Source organism: Coffea arabica, chromosome 11c (assembly GCF_036785885.1).
Source record: "Coffea arabica cultivar ET-39 chromosome 11c, Coffea Arabica ET-39 HiFi, whole genome shotgun sequence".
In the NCBI taxonomy this organism is placed as follows: domain Eukaryota; kingdom Viridiplantae; phylum Streptophyta; class Magnoliopsida; order Gentianales; family Rubiaceae; genus Coffea; species Coffea arabica.
In genome coordinates this window covers 35,501,592-35,522,321 of record NC_092330.1, presented here as the reverse complement: position 1 = coordinate 35,522,321, position 20,730 = coordinate 35,501,592, and the positions used below count along the sequence as shown (strand labels likewise).

Below are 20,730 nucleotides of genomic sequence, written 5' to 3'. Positions count from 1 at the left end.
ATACAAAGTGGGTAATAAATATAAATATGTGCTTTTAAAATATAAATTAAGTTAAATTGTGTATACTAGTCTGTTCCATTTCCATAGGTCATTCATTAAAAATACTTGAATCATACTACGTGGTGCATGCATTGAGGAATCTCTGTCCTAGAATTACTGAATTTTCATCAAAGAATTACTGAATATTCATATTCCTATTTGCTTATTAATTTGGAAAATTGCAGCTTATATGAGTTAGAAAAAGGAAGCACCAAGGAAAATACACAAGTGAGTCCAGCTTCTGAGACTTTCTATTTCCATATTATGCTTGTCGAACCATCTATGATAAAATTTCAAAATACATATGCAAAAATTCCTTGCTGCGGCTTCCAATATGTGCACACCATCTTGTTGCTTGATGCATATACCATCCTCAGCTTCTATTTCCTTTTTTTTTTAAGATAAAATAAAGTTTGGGTGGATTCAACTCCGACCACTATCATAAGACAGGGCATGCTTATGGGACCAAAAGTCGCTTACAAGGGTTCTTACATATCGTCCACCAATAAGGGTGTAATCGAGTTGAATTGAACTCTAGTAGTGCACTACTCGATCTCAAATCAAGTTAAAAATTTTAGACTAAAACTTAAACTCGAGCTCGTCAACTTCTTAAAAGTTGAGTTTGAACTCGAGTTCAATTTTATTTTGCATTACTTGAACTCAACCTCGACCTCGTGCTCATCAAGCCCAATCGAGCTTATTTCGAGTTCAAATGAACTTAATCGAGTCTAATCGAATTTAAGAAATATAAATTTATATTTTATATAATTTTAAATAAGGGATAAAATAGATATTTTATACTAATAAATTTAAAAATTTTAAAAAACATATATGTAAATCTCGATTGAGTTCTATTAAACTTAGCGAACTTTCGAGTTTCACATATTAAGATTAAGTTCAACTCATCAAATTGTTCGAATTGTTCGAATTTGAGATCGAGATTGATGCGAATTTGAGTTCGAACCAAGTAAAGCTCGTAAGTTACTGATTAAACTCAACTCGCTTGCACCCTAACCACCAAAATTGGCTTCGTATCGAAAGTAGAATTTGAACAGACCACTTTTTATAAGAAACCGTCCTCACCAAAAAGCAAACTTGTATTGGCCTTAGCTTCTATTTCCAAGGATCCTAGAAGTGCATCCAATTCAAGTATATTTCAACACTCTTTTCCAATTTCCACTCCCTTTCTTTCAATATCTTCTTGGTGCACTTCTCATTTCTTGCTCTATTTGTCTTAATTTTTCCGGTCCCACTTTTTTCTTTTAACAATTATCTTTTAATTTTGGCCTATGGAGCATGAATTGAGAATCCACAAGATGGGCACTTCCCATTTATTTATTCCCATTTAATAAATTAAGCCTAGTTTACAACTGGACATTTCCGCAAGGTATATTGTTTAATTCTTTTCAAGTCAAACCTTGATTAAGATCTTCCCTATTAATTGTTGATCAAATTTATATAGATCATTTGAATCTAGCGTAACGAAACTGAGCATTGAAGTGTCAAGATCCATCATTTCATGAAAACCCACAAGCAATCAATTACACTTTGATTGAAGATGTTCAAGAGGGATTGCTTAGGAAGAGCGATGTCAACTATCAAGTTGATGTAATCCACTATTGAATTTCCTCCACATTAAAATTAATAATGATGCAGTTTCACACGTTGTAAAGGTTTTTGTTTGGAAGGTTTTATTACCACGGTCTGGCCTGGTCAGTCTGTAGTCGGCATCTTTTTCTCTTTTTTTTTCCCTCTCAAGAAATTATTAGTAATTAATCATGGTTTATCTTATATGAGAATCAAAATGTTTGTTATGATATGAATAAAAACTGAAACAAATACTCAAGCAAGAACGAGGAAAATATTTTCCTCTTTTTGAGGAAAAATTACATGCAAATGGTTGATTCTTGAGCAATGCATTGGATACAATCACTAAAATTTTGACCATACCCTCCTCTCAGTTTCCAAATAAACTTGTGAATTTTGGGAAGGGATCTTTCCAAGTAGATTGTTTCATAATCCAATGTAGTGCAGCAACTGCGATGCACTTCCTTGAGGATCTCAACGAGGAAAAGGAATGGGATTTGTAGCGAGAAGGAGAGAAACATAAGAAGACAGAACGCTCAACAAAAGCAGTTTTCCTGCAAAGAATTCCACCAGCATCTCTCAACTCCTGCATCAATTGAACAATTCTGGGTGTCCAAGGCATTGCTCACCTTAAGTTCATGCTTGCATACAAAGTCAGCCTTGAGAACTCGAAAATACGAAAACCACCACAGTTAACCACACCCACACACACACCAACGATTAAAAAAAAATACTCAGTTAAAGCATATTATGTTTTGATTTAACGAATGCTTGAAATACTCCTTGCTTCCATTTAAAGAGTCCACTTGACCTGCATATTGGTCGTCTAAGCCTACCAGTTGTTGCGAATTCATCATTTCCAGCAGTTAAGCCTCATTCACGTTTCAGCATACTAGCCTACCTTAGCTTGCAAGTCTGTAGAATCTTATGATCAACATCTTAATTTCAAGCAGCTGCATGACGTGCAGAGAATAAACATCTGAAACAAGCTAATCTAACGATTAAAAAGATTAGGGCCAGAAAATCAACCATTGTTCAGACAGATGTATGTATGTTACAGCCAAACATGTAGAGCTATGCCTTGTCGGTAGAGATAAGCCAAACAAAAAGACAGTACATATTGTTATTTTTGCCAATGCACGACTTTAAATCAGCTCACTAGAGATTCCACACACGTCCTAATATTGACATCATAATTCGGTATTTGTGTCTTATCACATGCTGGAACTTCAAAACATTTACTTGGGATTACGCAGAACAATGATTACAGAATCCCCGCGAAGGAACATTTTACTAATGAACCTGTCCTTGTTAACTGGAAGAGCTTTTTTCTTGCCTTTCCCTGTCTTGGGCACCTGCAGATAACAAAGGTGACAAAGTTATAAGATGAAGAATTATAAGCAGACTATTAGATATGCTAAGTGGAGATTTAGCTCTTTAAACGAACCAACCTCAGTCCACATCTCTCTAACATTTTCCAGAACCATATTGCAGTGCCTGTCAAAGGCACGCACACGACCAAGAAGCTTTCTGTTGTTCCGACAGTTAATGAGCACCTGACAAACACAGATATATGGCATTTTGCGATAAAAATCATTAGAAAATGCTGCTCGATAGATGGTGAATCACAATTTCCACACAATTTTGATGCCACATAGTACCATATGTGCCCTGCAGGAGGGGGGAGCAAAAAAAGAAGAGACGGGGGAGGGATGGTGGGGGGAAGCTCTGGATGATACCTGAGTGTTATTTTTGACACTCAACATCAAAATAGATAGAGGCCCAGTTGTAAATTCTTCTTCCTCATTCTTCGCACCCTGGAGAAGACAACCAGATAAAACATTTTAAGTGCGTGCCATCTCCACAGATTCATGGTATGTAAGCAACCTATCTCAGCAAGTTACAGGACAAAAAACATTACAAAATCTTACAGAACAAACTTATAACCAAAATTCGTGCTGTAAATGTTCTTGTCTGTCTCAGCTTAAGCAAGCTCTCTCTAGCAGTTTCACACACACATTGAGAGAGCAATGTAGCTCAAAAAAATAAAAAGATACTTTTAAAAATAAAAAACAGATTTTGATGGAGAAAGTATCGGGTAGTAAATCACCACCACCACTAGGGGCGTTCAAACTTTCTACCACTATAAGCCAAAAGATTTGGTATACCAGTTGCTAGGTCCAGGTTTAAGATTCACGCATTAATCATACCCTTCAAAGTAATACTATTACCAGCTTTTAATTTGTTACTCCACCCACATTCTGCCTCCCCATTTCTTTAACTCCTCAACTAACCGTTAGCCAATCTTGGCATAACAACATAGCAATAGGATTGGCAGCAACCAACCCCTTCCCCCGCAACTTTTTTGTGGGATCAAGACATACAACAGAAGAATTTTAAAACCGACAACTTTCTGAATAAGAATAAAGCAACAAATATAGCATGTTTCTCTGGAGCTTCTAAAAGACATAAATCATAACCTTCAAAAACAATATCAAACATTCTGATAGTTAGCCTTCAAAACAAACTACATATAGTCCAGACATTCTATAATCTTTTATTTATCAAAGAAGAGACTATTTCTTATCAAAGAAGAGACTATTTCTTAGGACATGATTTAACAAAAATCAATCAAGCGAAAGAGCAACTTACATCCTCTTCCATTGGGCGGCTGCAATGGAACAAAACACAGAAAAGATTTAGTGCCCAAGTTAATTGGAGTTTCGAACTTGGAAATGATTAAACAGCTCACAAAATTGTAGAGGCAAAATCAAGAATGAAGTAAAAGAAATTATATACCTCATTTTCAACAAAAGAGAATTGCTTCAGCTCTTCTCCAATGGAGTGACAAAAATTGGGCCACTACAAAACAAAAACACCAAAAAGAAAATCAGAAAAGAGAAAAACTAAAATGTGAAACTTGAATATTGTAATTTCCCTTTTTCCGATTTTTTATACTCTAAAGTGAATCAACCAAAAAGAAGCAGTTGGAAATTTAAAAATACAGAATTAAGGTCACTCATGGAGCCTTTATGCAACAAAGTTATTAGAAAGAAATCAAAAATCAACTAAAACAAAGGAAAGTTTTTGAACACAGTCTATACTCGTACTGACTCTCTCAGTCTCATCCTTACATGACACTAGTCAAAGAACAAAGAACACCATACTTCTTATAAAGATCTTCCACATGAATCTTCAGCTTGGGTCTCAATGGACTTTTATCCTCATGAAATCTTAGGGAAAGGCGAAAGTTTATGCAAACATCACCAGAAACAAAGGAAGACCTTCATTTTATTCCATCTAAAAAACAAAGAAATGCCTACAAATTAAAGCACGAGTAAAATAGTCATTCTTTTGGAAAAAGAAAAAAGTACAGAAGTCCCAGATCAAACTCACAGCAGCAGTTCAATTGTCATCCAAGATGTGGCCATAGAGGAAAGGAACTCTTAGACGTGGCCATCAACCCTAATAGCCCAATCAATGATGTTAGACTACCAAAGTGTGAATGCTATGAAAAATGCAAATTGGCTGAAAATAAATCACATGCTAGGAATAAAAATTCAGTGATAAAGGTCACAAGTTCCTCTCAGACAAATGCCTCGATTGTCCTCATGGTATAAGAATGGATTTCAATCGGACTCGTCATCTTATTTTGTTCATCACAGAGGAGAAACATGACAAACCCATTCACAGTGCAAATCAACGCAAAATATAAATAAAAAGTGTCAGAGACATCCATTAGACAAAAATGGATACAAGAAAGGGAACAATTTGCCTACTTTCTCTAATACAGACATCTTGAAGACTCGTTAGTGGACATGTTTCTCTTCAGTTCAGGTCTCCAAAAACTTTCCGCATATATTCTCTCAGAAGAACGAAAGTTTTCAATATGATCATCATCAGAGTCACAGAAAGCCCAAATTCTATAAACAAATCCAACAATAAACTATGAACTCTTGATTAATACACGCTAGAACAAAATATTAACCACTAAAACAATTCAAACGACAATCTCAAGACACTTAATCAACATTATCCTCGGCTACTTAAGAAAGCTTCCCTTAACTATTCAGCAAGATTCAGTATTTACTCATCCTCTAAATTTAACATTTTTATTCAGCTTCCCAAGTTCTTATCTACCAAACAACAAAAGGGTCCACTGAAAAGCTCTCAGAAACAATCATAGACTTCAAGTCATGCCTCTTCAGTTCAGGTCTCCATAAATCTTCCGCATGAGAAATATTCTCAGAAGAACGAAAGTTTTCATTTAATCATCCTCAGAGGCAAAAAAACCAAGGCCTTAATCACAAACATAAGCAATAATTAAGCCCAGGAAAAGAACAAATTAAAGCAAACACAGAAGATTAATCGCGCAAAATATTAGCAGATCTTCGAGTACATTAAGAGTTCAGCAAAACAAGATAAATAGTCAAATCTCTCTCACTTATTCAACATTATTCACGAAATTAAGCAAAACCCACGTAGCAAAAATGGAAATTAACGATATGATCATAAGATTAAGCTCAAGAATTGAAGATTTAAGCTACCTGAGCTACTGCGAGAGCCAAGGCGCTGCTAAGAAGGGCTGATTTTCGTGGAGATATTTATAGAGTGGGGATTTGTGGGGAGGCAAAGGGTTTTACGTTTGCAAAGCCCTAGGATTATTGGGCTTATTTGGGCCTTCATAGTTGTGGACACAGAGCTAAGATCATTTGTAGTGGGTTTTGTTTTTGGGCCAATGATTAGAAATCACTAAAGCGTTTGGCAGCCTTGGGTTATTGCGCTCCACCTATTAACCAAGGGTGTGCCGTAAAATATTTTTTGAATCCAAATGTATGTGTGTGTGCGCGTGTATATATTTATATATCCTTATCCTTATATTATATAAGAATGAGTTTGGGTCAAAGAATGGTTTTGAATTTTAACCGTAAGAGTAGGGGCATTTTAGGATTGTAAGGTTGTTTTGAATATAGTTATAACGGTGGGTACTACTTAAGATAGCATGTGTATTTTTATATTTACTGAAATGCTCTTGAGATTTGTTCAAAGGTTTTGGTATTTTGGGAATGTGTGGTTATGTGGTTATCTTTTCTACAATGGGTATAACCCATGGTAGCTTCTTTATTGGTGTAATTACTTAAATATCCATATTGAGGCATTGATTGGCTTGTGTTAATTAAATTATAAGTAGTATCAATTATTACCATTGCTTTACTATTATAACTTGTTATGTTGAAACCATTCTTGGTGGTTTAGCTTGAGGTGAGCTTTTATTATTTTTTTTATGGTATGATTTGCTTGTAAAATCATAGTTTCTATTGTGAGCTAAATGCTTCTATTCTGAAATTAGATACCCTGTTAGCATAATTTAGTGTTAATATTATTGCTTCCCACAAATTTGGTTGCTGTGTACAATTTAAACGGTGTGATTTTGTTGGAATAGGTTTGGAGCAACTATGAAAAAAAAGTTTTTGCAGGGAGTATTTGGAACAAGGTAAGCCAAAAAACTACTGCAATTGATGCATTATGGTGTGGTTTATACTGCAATTGATTTTTCTACTGCAATTGAATTTTTTGAATCGTGTGATTTCTTATCTAATTGTTTGCTTTGGTAATAAGGTGATTCTTATGCAATTGATTTTGGTGATAGTTAGATTCCGAGTCATTTTGAATTGGTAGTTAATACTTTGTCCTACTGATTTGAGTTTGTGTCAAAGTTTATTCTTTCATGTATTCTTTTGTATATTTGCTTAAGTTATTCATCAAAGTACTTGACTTGAATGTGGATGATTAGAAGGTTGAAACCAATAAAGAATAACGACCAATAAGAATTGAAATCCCAAGTAAATCTACCACTAATAATCAAACAAGTAGTTGGCTAAAGTCCTCTCCCTCTTAGTTGCAATTTTCACACTGATGATCAAATTCTGAACATTGTGATCATATTGTCCCGTAGACCATTAAGTACATTTGGAATGCTCCTAACTTTTGGGAACTTGGTAGAGCTCCTATTATCTTAGATTGTCTGTTTAGACTGTTAAATCATTGCCATGCATACAATTTTCTCATGATTATTTTCCTGTTCAGTTCTTTTTCTTAGTTTCCTGTTTGGAGATGAAAGTTCCTATAGACATTTAAACAACAATATAATTTATTCTTCGGCCTTTATGACTTCATAAGTGCATTTTTTATGTAACATTTGTCCAGGAAAAGAGTTTCCTGAAGATGATAAAATACGAGGACTCATGCTTTATGCTGGTACTAAACACGTTTTACATAAGGTTTCAAATTCTAGCTTCTTTAGTGCTGAACAATGCATTCCAAACTTTCTTTGTCGTATTTGATGATTATTTCTTTTTAAAATGTACTATTATTTGTTTGTTGGTAGTAGTAGCTTGCGAACCTTGATTTTCACCGGTATGATTTGATTCTATTCTTAGTATCATTTTGTTGTGTACAAAAATCATGTAGTATTATCCAATGTCATCTATTGTTAAGCACAAGCACTTCTATTTATTATTTCTTCCTGTTAAAATACAATTTTTTCCCATCTGGATAGTCTTATGTTTCTTATTTCTAAGCTGAGGATATTCCTTTTCTGTTTGCTCAGAGTCTGCAGGAAGTTGCAATAGTCAAGTTTCATTGTTCATTGTCTGATTCATAATAGAGAAAGTGAAGGTTTTGCTCTAGGAGAAGGCAAATAATGATTTGGACAATTTAAAACTGAGATTTTAATCTAAAAATATATCTAGCAATTTTGCAGTTCTCAACCTATCTACAAGATAACAAAGACAATGCAAGGAAAGCTACTACTACTACAACAGACAACTACCATATTCGATAGAAGTTAAATGCAACAGCCTACTACTTTACTTTCATGTAAATATGAATATTCGTTAAAGAATGAAATTTATGGATTCCGCTTTTACTCAATCTTCCATTCTTACGAAGTTTAATATATAGTTATCCTTAATCTTTTCATGGTAATCTTTCTATTATTAAAAATTAATTTTCCATGCTGTTACATTAAATAAAAAATTAAAAACTATTTTATACCATATGCAGCAAACTCCCGCGCATTGCGCGGGCTATCTTCCTCTAGTATATATATGTGTGTGTGTGTGTGTGTGTGTGTGTGTGTGTGTGTATCAAATACTAGTAGGATATCATTTTTTATTAGATTTTTTTTTCTTACTACAAAAATGATATCTGAGAATAAGTAAATATATATATGGCTAAAATTGTATGAAAGATGGGTTGAAAGACAAAGCTAAACACTTGATACCCAAATAAGAGATTATTTGATTTTTAAAATTTTTGAGGTTTTTAAATTCAAACTAAAGATTAGGATCATTTTCTTCATTATAGAAGTACCAGTAGTAATGATCAATTGATACTTTTTGCTAGCAGTAGTAACTAATTGAACAAATTTACACTATTCGATCTCAAATTCACTATTGCAGTTCCCGGACTATGTGTTATGCACAATAAAGAGAAAATCATCCAAGGAGGAAGGAAGATCCAGAAATGAGAAATTGCAGGGAGTTCAGAAGCTAGCTCTGCAGTTGCCTATAGTTGATGAATACAATAACTATATTTTGCCAACTTTCCCAGCAGCTAGTAACAATGAGATTGCTTCCATCTCTTTATTGCCTAGTAATCAAATGCAGCTTTATGATCAAGAAAAGTATGATCAGACCATGGCTTCTTTCCCCTAGTTGCAATCCTGTGAAGGATATCGAAATCAGTATCATGGGTGTCCACTTACGAAGTAGCATACCAAAATCAGTACCAAGAGAGCAATAAGGCTACTGGTCCTATTTCTTCGTTGTTCCCCTGTTATGAGAGATATCCATATCATGAAGGCTTATAGGCTTTTGCTCAACCTGATCAAGAATCAAGGTACATCTATGACGCAATTTCTCCAAAATTCGTGTCAATGGATGGTGTTTAGGTAATTTATTCTGTAGAACATCTATTGGCAATCGAGAAGGAGAAGAAAGCTGCAATGGAAACACCATCTGCAACAATATTCCCAACTAGTGGAAAGCCAACAGATCAAGAACTAGTGACATTATTTTCTAGAGAAAATGCAATCCTCATTGAGATACCAACTGCAACGGTACCATCAATAACAAGGCCTCCATCAATGAGCCAGGAAGAGCAAGAATTTCAAGAATTTCAATAGTGGAGAAGATTGGACTGAGTTTGGAAATAGCTTTAGAAAGAAACGAAAATTCTGCGATGGCTAATCATAGGGGTTTGGAATATCTTAGTCAATTTCTAATGCTGCTTAAGTATTGACAATGTATTAGCATGGTCAATATTTACTTACAGATAAACTTTATTACAAAATAAAATTTTCCTTTTTTTAATTCCTTCAATTGTTAAATGACTGTTTCTCAATCGTTTAAGAAAGATCAAAGTGGATTGAGGGATAGCATTCTTTTTTCTTTTTTTTTTTTGACAAGCCATGGTGAAATTTTTTCAATTTGATTTGTTGATTGGCAAGTATTCCCTTCTATTTGTTGATTGGCAAGTATTTTTACTTCAATATGATCCATCATACGTACAACGAAATTCTAGTACTGGAGAAAAGTTTAAAAATAACAAAATAGAAAAGAATTAACTTTTTGGTTTTGTGATATTTTGGTTTGCAAGAAAGATACAAAATTTTCTTCAATTACATGCATTTGCAGCCATGCAAAATTTGCAGGGTTTGCTGGAAAAAAGATTTAGCTGTAACAGTGGATCCAATGCCTGCGACCAGCTTCCAACTTAGGTCTCCAAAGTATCTTTCTTGTCAAACAAACATAGATTAATAAGAAATTTATTGTCGAGGGTTTCTTCTATTTCAGAGGCAATTGATTTTTCTATTTTTTTTGTGCTTAGTTGGTGAATATCATTACTCGATGGGGCACCTGTTAGGACATCTGCAAGGAACACAATTTGGGATTTTCCAGAAAAATTACTAGATTGAGGATTCTTGTGTTCCGCGGAATATGCTTCATGCTAAGGATTTATAAAAACTAGTATACTGTTCAGCCTTTCTCTGTCCTTTTTTCTTTTGTTTTTTCCACTTCCTTATCTGTCTTGTTTCCATAATTTGTCAAATAGTCACTTTTTCATACAGTTGAGAAACTATGATAAGTCCTTCCCTCTTGAAGAAAGTGTTGAAACCTTTGTTAACTCTTCATTACTTTATCAGTTATTCAATCCATTAATTGAATAAAACGATGCTGACCAACTATTCACTCAGTTTGATGAATCGAATAGTAAGTAAATTTTTCTATGTTCAAGTACATTTTTCGATACGTCAAGGTTGAGCTCTGTGGAGTGTGAACATTAGAGGAAATAATCATCAATATATATATATATCATCAGCATATACACGCAAAACCAAAAAAGCAAAAAAAAAAAGAATTATTAGTATCCAAACAATAATAAATCATCTACAAATTTGACGCCACAAACTCTCTCAGTTTTTCTAATCCCCATTGATTATTAATCATTGACACATTATATCCACCAAAGTTCCTTGATCCCCATTGTTGATCAGTCATTGGATTTTCTATTCTTAAGCCTAAAGAATTTCCTTCGGAACAGGGCATTAAAGGAATTGAAGTAACCTCTTTGTTACTTTGATAATGATAATGATAATCATGCATTTGATCAGACAAAGAAACATCAGCAATCATCTGGTTATTGATCTCTTGACATGGATTTGGATTTTGATGATATCCTGGAGAAGAGAACACTAAAGGGACAGGAGGGCTATCAGTCTTATCCATTTGTTCGTATTGTTGCAACTCAACATGAGGAGGCAAGGATCAAGAAGTAGAAGCAAAGTTAGAGAAATCATAGCTACTTACATATCTTTGAGGAAGGCAAAATATATTCAGAATCATATGCATTTGGCACAGGCAGCTCAAGATATGTCATTCCTTCTTGCTCTTGCATTTGTTAGTATTGTTGCAACGCAGCATGTGGCGGTAAAGATCTAGAAGTAGAAGCGATGTTAGACAAAGTATTGTTACTAATTGCTAAGAAAGGCAAAATATAGTTAGAATCATACTCATCTGGCACAGGCACAGGCAGTTCAAGATAATGCGTTCCTTCTTGCTTATCCATTGGTTGGTACTGTTGCAACTCAGCATGAGAAGGCAACAATCTAGAAGTAGAAGCAATGACAGAGAAATCATTGTTACTTCTCTTTGAGGAAGATAATATATACTAAGAATCATATTCATCTGGCACAGGCAGCTCAAGATAATTCGTTCCTCCTTGCAAGTCCTTTTTCTTGTTCTTGGATTTTCTTTTCGGCACCTTAGATTTCCTTTTGATTGTGCACACAACGTAGCCCTTGAACTGCAAGATTAAAGATAGATTAAGGTTAAAACATATGATCACTTTTTCTTTTGATTAGCGTAAAACTACTGCATGCACATGAATTATTAGTTGAACCATTTTCTTGCTATTTAATTTGATCAAAACAGATGAAACATAAAAAACAAATTTTAAGTTTATTTGCTAATTCCTAGAAGACCTTTTTGATATTTAATCAAGCTTTTGTTCTTTTTTTGCTTGGGATACAGGAGAAACAATTAGGTCAAAGCAAAGTTAAATTTTCTGAAAAATAATGATCATAAAGAAACTGATCAGTCAATCAGTGTGTAAATAAAAACTAATAATTATCAACTTTTTAAAAGCAAAGGAAACAAATGTCGATATTGTTATTTTCTTCACAGTATGATTAAACTGAACAGCTGGTTGGACAAAAGTTGTGTTTGCAATCAAATCTGCCCTAAACACACACACATACTTTGTTATTCTACTCCAAATAAAAGTGAAACAGAATCTGTACATTAACCATTGATTAAGTGCTTGTGTATCTGTGACAACTCGTATATTTTAAGTTCAAAAGAGTTCCTTTATATGCATGCAAGTATATTATTTTAACTTCTATTTTTGGTTTCTTTCTTAATTTTTTTTTGGTTTTTTTTTGGGGTGTTGGAGGAGGAGGTTGAGTTCTGTGATTTTTTAGATAAACCATGCTAACCCTAGATGATAACCATAGCATACTAGACGCAGATAAAACTACTTGAAATGGGCAGATCCTTAAATATTAGTACCGTCTTAATTTCAGCCAAGAACAAAGAAAGAAAAAGTTCAAAACAAAAAAAAAACAGCAAAACCACCCAAAAGATCAAGAATCTGAACGATGCAAGATGATGAATAAGAAATCAAGAATCTAAACAGCACGAGAAGATGAATAAGAAAGAAAGATGAACAAACTCATCATTGTAAACCAGCAACAACACTAGTAGCAAAAGAATAAATAAATAGACAACCAAGATGTCAAAAACACATCTGCAAAAGGCCAAAAAACAACCAAGAAACTAAAAGAATGTGAGAAAGATCAACTGATAAATAACTTCGAATAATAAGAAAAACTAGTTGCATGCAAATTTCATTACAAACGACGTAAATTAAAGAGCCAAGAATACATACCTCTGCATTGTGAACAAGCCTTCCATCCAAAGTAAGCTCTTTCATGTTATATCCAACATTCACCTGGTTCTTCTCAAAACTGAAATTCTTGATTGATCCCACACAATTTCTCTCTTCTTTAACATCTTTAGCGTTATCGCTACCTTTCTAAGTATAGCTAGTCCCAGAGATTTGGCGCTCATACCTCAATCCATTTTCCGCAACTTTTCTCATCTTCGTGAAGACTTAAACCACGTCTTCATCAGTATTCTCGAATAATACACCAGGATTTTCTATGTCATAAAGTTCGACATATTTCAATGGTACTTCATCTTCATAAACTATTTTTTTGCCATTCACTTTAGATCGAAGGTAGTGTAAAAGCTCAAGTTCTGTGGGTACAAATTTAAACCCTGGAGGGAATTTTTGTAATGTCTTCATTGATGGAGTTTTTAGGTTTCTTCAAGGAGAATTTCTTGAAGAAGAAAGAATACTACTGGACTTATTGAGGCCGAAATACCAGTATGGTGTAAAAATTTTTTAAATTTTTTTGTCAGGTTGACCTATCTATCTATGTATTTATAAGTTATATTGTTGGTTGGGTTAATTAATCCTAATCCTTGTGGAAAAGGGTATTGGCAGATCAACTGCCGAAAATATTTCAACTCAAAGTAAGAGTGGACAAAACCTCCCGTAATTGCCTTATCCGGGGACGATTAGGACACAATTAGAAAACGATTTTCTTTGAACATGTGAAATGGACTTTTTTATTTGGTGGACTTAGGGTAGAAAATAAGAGCAATTTGTCAAGCCAAAAGGTCATATAAAATATGTAAAGTAATTAGCACAAAAATTTATCAAACAATATAGAAGAGAATATATTATTTAGGGAAAATGATTTTTTTCATCCCTCACATTTCACAAAAATATTGTTTTCATCCCTCACTTTTAAAATGAAACAAATTCGTTCCAGATATTTAAAAATTGAAATTGTTAAATCCCTGAACCCAACTTTCAATATGAATCAAACCATCCAATAATCCAGTAACAAATTTCGGAGATAAAATTGATGGATCACTCGGTCAATTCCATCAGATTCACATGATATTTATTGAGCAAAAAAGGAAAAAATAAAAAATGTAACATAAAAAGGTCATTTCATTGTCTTGGAATAGTAGGGTTTTTTTTATATAAATCATTTCATGCACTATTAGTGTATACACTTGTGAATCTAAATGTATACCATACATACAAATTTGGTATTTAAATTTAAATAGAAATGATGTGTTAGATATCTAGATTCGTAACCATATACAATGACAATATAGGATAAATTAATCCTTATCTTTTATGTTATAATATTTTATTTTTCCTTATTGGGTTCATTAACTTTCACGTAAATATTGAGTTGAGTTTACCAAGTGATCTACCAATTATACCCATAAAATTTGTAATCGGGTGTTTCAGTGGTTGAATTTAGATTGAAAGTTGTGTTTAGGGATATAATAGCTTCAATTTTTAAATGTCAAGAACGAATTCGCTTCATTGCAAAAGCGAGAGACGAAAAGAATATTTTTATAAAATGTGAGAGATGAAACTGGTTGTGTTCCCTATTATTTACTAATCCTATAGATATAAGATTTCTAATTTAAACTATTTTTTATAACAAGACAATTTTGCAATGGTGAACTGAATTGAAAAAAAAAATTGCTATTGGGTTCTCTTTCATGAACTTGTTTTAAGCCATTAGTCAAAATTTTACTGCATGTATTAACATATAACCTTTCTACGAAATTCTAGTACTGGAGAAAAGTTTAAAATAACAAAACAGAAAAGAATTAACTTTTTGGTTTTGTCATATTTTGGTTTGCAAGAAAGATACAAAATTTTCTTCAGTTACCTGCATATGCAGCCAGGCAAAATTTACAGGGCTTGCTGGAAAAAAGATTTAGCTGTAACAGTGGATCCAATGCCTGCGACCAGCTACCAACTTAGGTCTCCAAAATATCTTTCTTGTCAAACAGACACAGATAAATAAGAAATTTATTTCCAAGGATTTTTGCTATTTCAGAGGAAATTGATTTTACTATTTTTTCGGTGCTTAGTTGGTGAATATCATTACTCAATGGGGCACCTGTTAGGACATCTGCAAGGAGCACAATTTGGGTTTTCCAAAAAATTACTAGATTGAGGATTCTTGTGTTCCTCGGAATATGCTTCATGCTAAGGATTTATAAAAACTAGTATACTGTTCAGCCTTTCTCTGTCCTTTTTCTTTTGTTTTTTCTACTTCCTTATCTGTCTTGTTTCCATAATTTATCAAATAGTCATTTTTTCATACAGTTGAGAAACTATGATAAGTCCTTCCCTCTTGAAGAAAGTGTTGAAACCTTTGTTAACCCTTCATTACTTTATCAGTTATTCGATTCATTAATTGAATAAAACGATGTTGACCAACTATTCACTCAGTTTGGTGAATCGAATAGAAAGTAAATTTTTCTATGTTCAAGTACATTTTTCGATACATCAAGGTTGAGCTCTGTGGAATATGAACATTAGAGGAAAGGATCATCAATATAAATATATCATCAGCATATACACGCAAAACCAAAAAACAAAAAAAAATTGCAATAGACAATAGTAAACCAAATATTATAATAAATAAAGGACAGTTAGAGTATCACCATGTCAAATATTAGTACCTAAACAATAATAAATCATCTACAACTTTGGCGCCACAAACTCTCTCAGTTTTTCGAATCCCCATTGATTATTAATCATTGACACATTATATCTACCAAAGCTCCTTGATCCCCTTTGTTGATCAGTCATTGGATCTTCTATTCTTAAGTCTAAAGAATTTCCTCCGGAACAGGGGTCTAAAGGAATTGAAGTAACCTCTTTGTTACTCTGATACTGATAACCGTGCATTTGATCAGCCAAAGAAACATCCGCAATCATCTGGTTATTGATTTCTTGACATGGATTTGGATTTTGATGATATCCTGGAGAAGAGAACACTAAAGGGACAGGAGGGCTATCAATCTTATCCATTTGTTGGTATTGTTGCAACTCAGCATGAGGAGGCAAGGATCAAGAAATAGAAGCAAAGTTAGAGAAATCATTGCTACTTACATATCTTTGAGAAAGGCAAAAGAATCATATGCATCTGGCACAGGCAGCTCAAGATATGTCATTCTTTCTTGCTCTTGCATTTGTTGGAATGCAGCATGTGGAGGTAAAGATCTAGAAGTAGAAGCAATGTTAGACAAAGCATTGTTACTTATTGCTGGGAAAGGCAAAATATAGTTAGAATGATACTCATCTGGCAGAGGCACAGGCAGTTCAAGATAATCCATTCCTTCTTACTTATTGGTCGGTACTGTTGCAACTCAGCATGAGAAGGCAACGATCTAGAAGTAGAAGCAATGACAGAGAAATCATTGTTACTTCTCTTTGAGGAAGGTAATATATACTCAGAATCATATTCATCTGGCACAGGCAGCTCAAGATAATCCGTTCTTTCTTGCTGGTCCTTTTTCTTGTTCTTGGATTTTCTTTTTGGCACCTTGATTTCCTTTTGATTGTGCACACAATGTAATCCTTGAACTGCAAGATTAAAGATAGATTAAGGTTAAAACATATGATCACTTTTTCTTTTGATTAGCGTAAAACTACTGCATACACATGAATTATTAGTTGAACCATTTTCTTGCTATTTAATTTGGTCAAAACAGATGACACATAAAAAACAATTTTTAAGTTTATTTGCTAATTCCTAGAAGACCTTTTTGATTTTTAATCAAGCTTTTGTTCTTTTTTTTGCTTGGGATACAGGAGAAACAATTAGATCAAAGCGAAGTTAAATTTTCTGAAACATAATGATCATAAAGAAACTGATCAGTCAATCAGTATGTAAATAAAAAATAATAATCATCAGCTTTCTAAAAGCAAAGGAAACAAATGTCAATATTGTTATTTTCTTCACAGTATGATTAAACTGAACTGCTGGATGGACAAAAGTTGTGTTTGCAATCAAACCTGCCGTAAACACACACACACACACACACTTTGTTATTCTACTCCAAATAAAAGTGAAACATAATCTGTACACTAACCATTGATTAAGTGCTTGTGTATCTGTGAAAACTCGTATATTTTAAGTTCGAAAGGGTTCCTTTATATGCATGCAGGTATATTATTTTAACTTCTATTTTTGTTTTCTCTCTTAATTTTTTTTGGTTTTTTTTTTGGGTGTGGGGGGGGGGGGAGGGAAGGTTGAGTTCTGTGATTTTTTAGATAAACCATACTAATCCTAGATGATAACCATAGCATACTAGACACAGATAAAACTACTTGAAACGGGCAGATCCTTAAATATTAGTACTGTCTTGATTTCAGCCAAGAACAAAGAAAGAAAAAGTTAAAAAAAAAAAAATAGCGAAACCACCCAAAAGATCAAGAATCTGAATAACGCAAGAAGATGAATAAGAAATCAAGAATCTAAACAACACAAGAAGATGAATAAAAAAGAAAGATGAACAAACTCATCATTGTAAACTAGCAGCAACACTAGTAGCAAAAGAATAAATAAATAGACAACCAAGATGTCAAAAACACATCTGCAAAAGGCCAAAAAACAACCAAGAAACTAAAAGAATGCGAGAAAGATCAACTGATAAATAACTTCGAATAATAAGAAAAACTAGTTACATGCAAATTTCATTGCAAACGACGTAAATTAAAGAGCCAAGAATACATACCTCTGCATTGTGAACAAGCCTTCCATCCAAAGTAAGTTCTTTCATGTTATATCCAACCTTCACCTGGTTCTTCTCAAAGCTGAAATTCTTGATTGATCCCACACAATTTCCCTCTTCTTTAACATCTTTAGCTTTATTGTTACCCTTCCAAGTACAGCTAGTCCCGGATATCTAGTGCCCATACCTCGATCCATTTTCTGCGACTTTTCTCAACTTCGTGAAGACATAAACCACGTCTTCATTAGTATTCTCGAATAATACACCGGGATCTTCTATGTTGTAAAGTTTGACATATTTCAATGGTACTTTGTCTTCATAACCTGTTTTTTCACCATTCACTTTAGATCGAAGGTAGTGTAGAAGCTCAAGTTCTGTGGGTACAAATTTAAACCCTGGAGGGAATTTTTGTAATGTCTTCATTGATGGAGTTTTTAGGTTTCTTCAAGGAGAATTTCTTGAAGAAGAAAGAATACTACTGGACTTATTGAGGTCGAAATACCAGTATGGTGTAAAAATTTTTAAATTTTTTTGTAAGGTTGACCAATCTTTCTATGTATTTATAAGTTATATTGTTGGTTGGGTTAATTAATCCTAATCCTTGTGGAAAAGGGTATTGGCAGATCAACTGCCGAAAATATTTCAGCTCAAAGGAAGAGTGGACAAAACCTCCCGTAATTGCCTTATCCGGGGATGATTAGGACACAATCAGAAAATGGTTTTCTTTGAACATGTGAAATGGACTTTTTTATTTGGTGGACTTAGGGTAGAAAATAAGAGCAATTTGTCAAGCCAAAAGGTCATATAAAATATGTAAAGTAATTAGCACAAAAATTTATCAAACAATATAGAAGAGAATATATTATTTAGGGAAAATGATTTTTTTCATCCCTCACATTTCACAAAAATATTGTTTTCATCCCTCACTTTTAAAATGAAACAAATTCGTTCCTGATATTTAAAAATTGAAATTGTTAAATCCCTGAGCCCAACTTTCAATATGAATCAAACCATCCAATAATCCAGTAACAAATTTTGGAGATAAAATTGATGGATCACTCTGTCAATTCCATCACATTCACATGACATTTGTTGAACAAAAAAGAAAAAAATAAAAAATGTAACATAAAAAGGTCATTCCATTGTCTTGGAATAGTAGGTTTTTTATTTTATATATAAATCATTTCATGCACCATAAGTGTATACACTTGTGAATCTAAATATATACCATACATACAAATTTGGTATTTAAATTTAAATTGAAATTTGGTATTCAAATTTGCCTCTTCACTCCCCGGTAGTTTTGCTACCAAGCCCGCACGGTCACACTCTCCCGTCTCTCCATTTCTATTTTCCGATCAATTTTGCCTTCCTTTTTTCAAATTGAAACCTAGCTTTCATTCGTTCCCAAAAATCCCCAATTTTAATTCATCAATCAAAGTTGAGGCACCTACATACTTCATACCTGATTGTATAATAAGTGAATGGCTTCTTATTTTCATGGACAAATTTTAGACTTTTGTCTATTTGTGCTTGTATATATACACCTAGTAGCTTTTACCTTTATAATCTCTGCAGGATTTGAGAATCCATGTGGTCATTTGTGAAAAAGAATTTCATGAGTTGGTTTCTCAGGAACAAACTCAGCCATTAGAATTTTTCTGTGAAAATGAATTTTGTGAGCTGGTGTCTGTTGACTTAATATTAGTCAGAAGACATCATCAACCAACTATTCTTACATGATCTGTGGCCATCGTTAACGTAAAATAAAGTAACATGTGTAACTCTATTATGTAGTGTAAAGAAATATAACATTAAAAATGTGACAAAGTTTATAAATTCCCAAAAAACTGATGTATACTTACTTTATGGAATGAAAAGTGTAATATCGGATGAGTAATAAAGAATATATATATATATATATATATATATATATATATATATATATATATATATATGCACATATATTTGATTGGTATAGAAAGCTATCATTATCATTACGAGTCTGGGGTTTTTTTATATATAAAAAAAAATGCACCTAAGTATTTTGTCCTCTTTCTCATCCAAATGCATCTAAAATTTACAAGTACATAAAAAAAATATCTTCATATTACAAGAAATGGTAAAACAAAAAAAAAAGTAACCAAAATATTAAAATAAATTATAAATGGATAATTGATTTTTATTTAATCCATTTAGATCAATCAATTTAGATCCATTTAAATGAATCTAAATGGATTGGATAAATTTCATCCACCATCCATTAAATCAAAACCAATTATGAACCATTTATACATACTGCCACCTCTGATTGATACACAACTACATGTCATTGAACCAAACTTTTCAAACAGAAAATTTCGAAAAAGGGCAATAACCAATTTCATAGCCGTCGGAAAAGAATCTCATTGCACAGAAATTGTACCAAAGTTTGAGACAGATGGGTCTTTCGGGATTTTAGGTCTTTGATGTCGAATATGCAAGAGAAAGAAGTTACCAATGGCCAAATAGAATTTCACGTCATTTAGCAAGCAGAACACTATAAGTTGCTTTGGACATGTTATTACATAAGACCAGCATGGGGAGTTGCTAGAACTGAAAAAAATTGCAAATTTTAGGCTGTCCTCTGGTAATAATATATATAGTAACCGTTTGATTATCTAATTTTGATAAGTTGGTCAAGAGTTCTCTCAAGGCTCAAGTCAAACTTGGTAACTCATGGTATGAGCCAAGTGGGTACAAGCATTATCCATCTCGCCCCAAAGATGTTAATAATGATTAGAGATCCAAGTCATGATTTAACTCCCAAGTCATCTGCAACTTCGACTAAGTCACGTCCCTTTGGATGGTGAAA

At 33.4% G+C, this 20,730-nt stretch overlaps 1 protein-coding gene and 3 non-coding genes across 6 annotated transcripts; all 4 read right to left on the bottom strand.

Annotated features, from left to right (window-relative positions):
- Positions 1–2,636: 2,636 nt before the first annotated feature.
- Positions 2,637–6,252, bottom strand: LOC113717326 (uncharacterized). 3 transcript variants are annotated; one of them, XM_027242121.2, is made up of 7 exons: positions 6,174–6,252; positions 5,023–5,091; positions 4,426–4,488; positions 4,279–4,297; positions 3,366–3,443; positions 3,078–3,182; positions 2,637–2,981 (listed from the first exon to the last, which is right to left on the bottom strand). In XM_027242121.2, the coding sequence occupies exons 3-7, from the start codon at positions 4,428–4,430 to the stop codon at positions 2,865–2,867; spliced, it is 324 nt and encodes a 107-aa protein (XP_027097922.1). In that variant the 5' UTR covers positions 4,431–4,488; positions 5,023–5,091; positions 6,174–6,252; the 3' UTR covers positions 2,637–2,864. The 3 variants fall into 3 exon arrangements, with proteins under 3 accessions (XP_027097922.1, XP_027097923.1, XP_071926815.1); XM_027242122.2 differs by lacking the exon at positions 5,023–5,091 and having other exon boundaries at positions 6,174–6,251; XM_072070714.1 differs by lacking the exons at positions 5,023–5,091; positions 6,174–6,252 and adding an exon at positions 4,794–4,926.
- Positions 5,208–5,294, bottom strand: LOC113717471 (small nucleolar RNA SNOR75). The gene has a single exon (XR_003454397.1). It is a non-coding gene; the product is annotated as a small nucleolar RNA SNOR75 (small nucleolar RNA).
- LOC113717453 (small nucleolar RNA Z159/U59) lies at positions 5,449–5,533 on the bottom strand. Its single transcript, XR_003454382.1, has one exon. It is a non-coding gene; the product is annotated as a small nucleolar RNA Z159/U59 (small nucleolar RNA).
- LOC113717452 (small nucleolar RNA Z159/U59) lies at positions 5,825–5,911 on the bottom strand. The gene has a single exon (XR_003454381.1). It is a non-coding gene; the product is annotated as a small nucleolar RNA Z159/U59 (small nucleolar RNA).
- Positions 6,253–20,730: the final 14,478 nt, after the last annotated feature.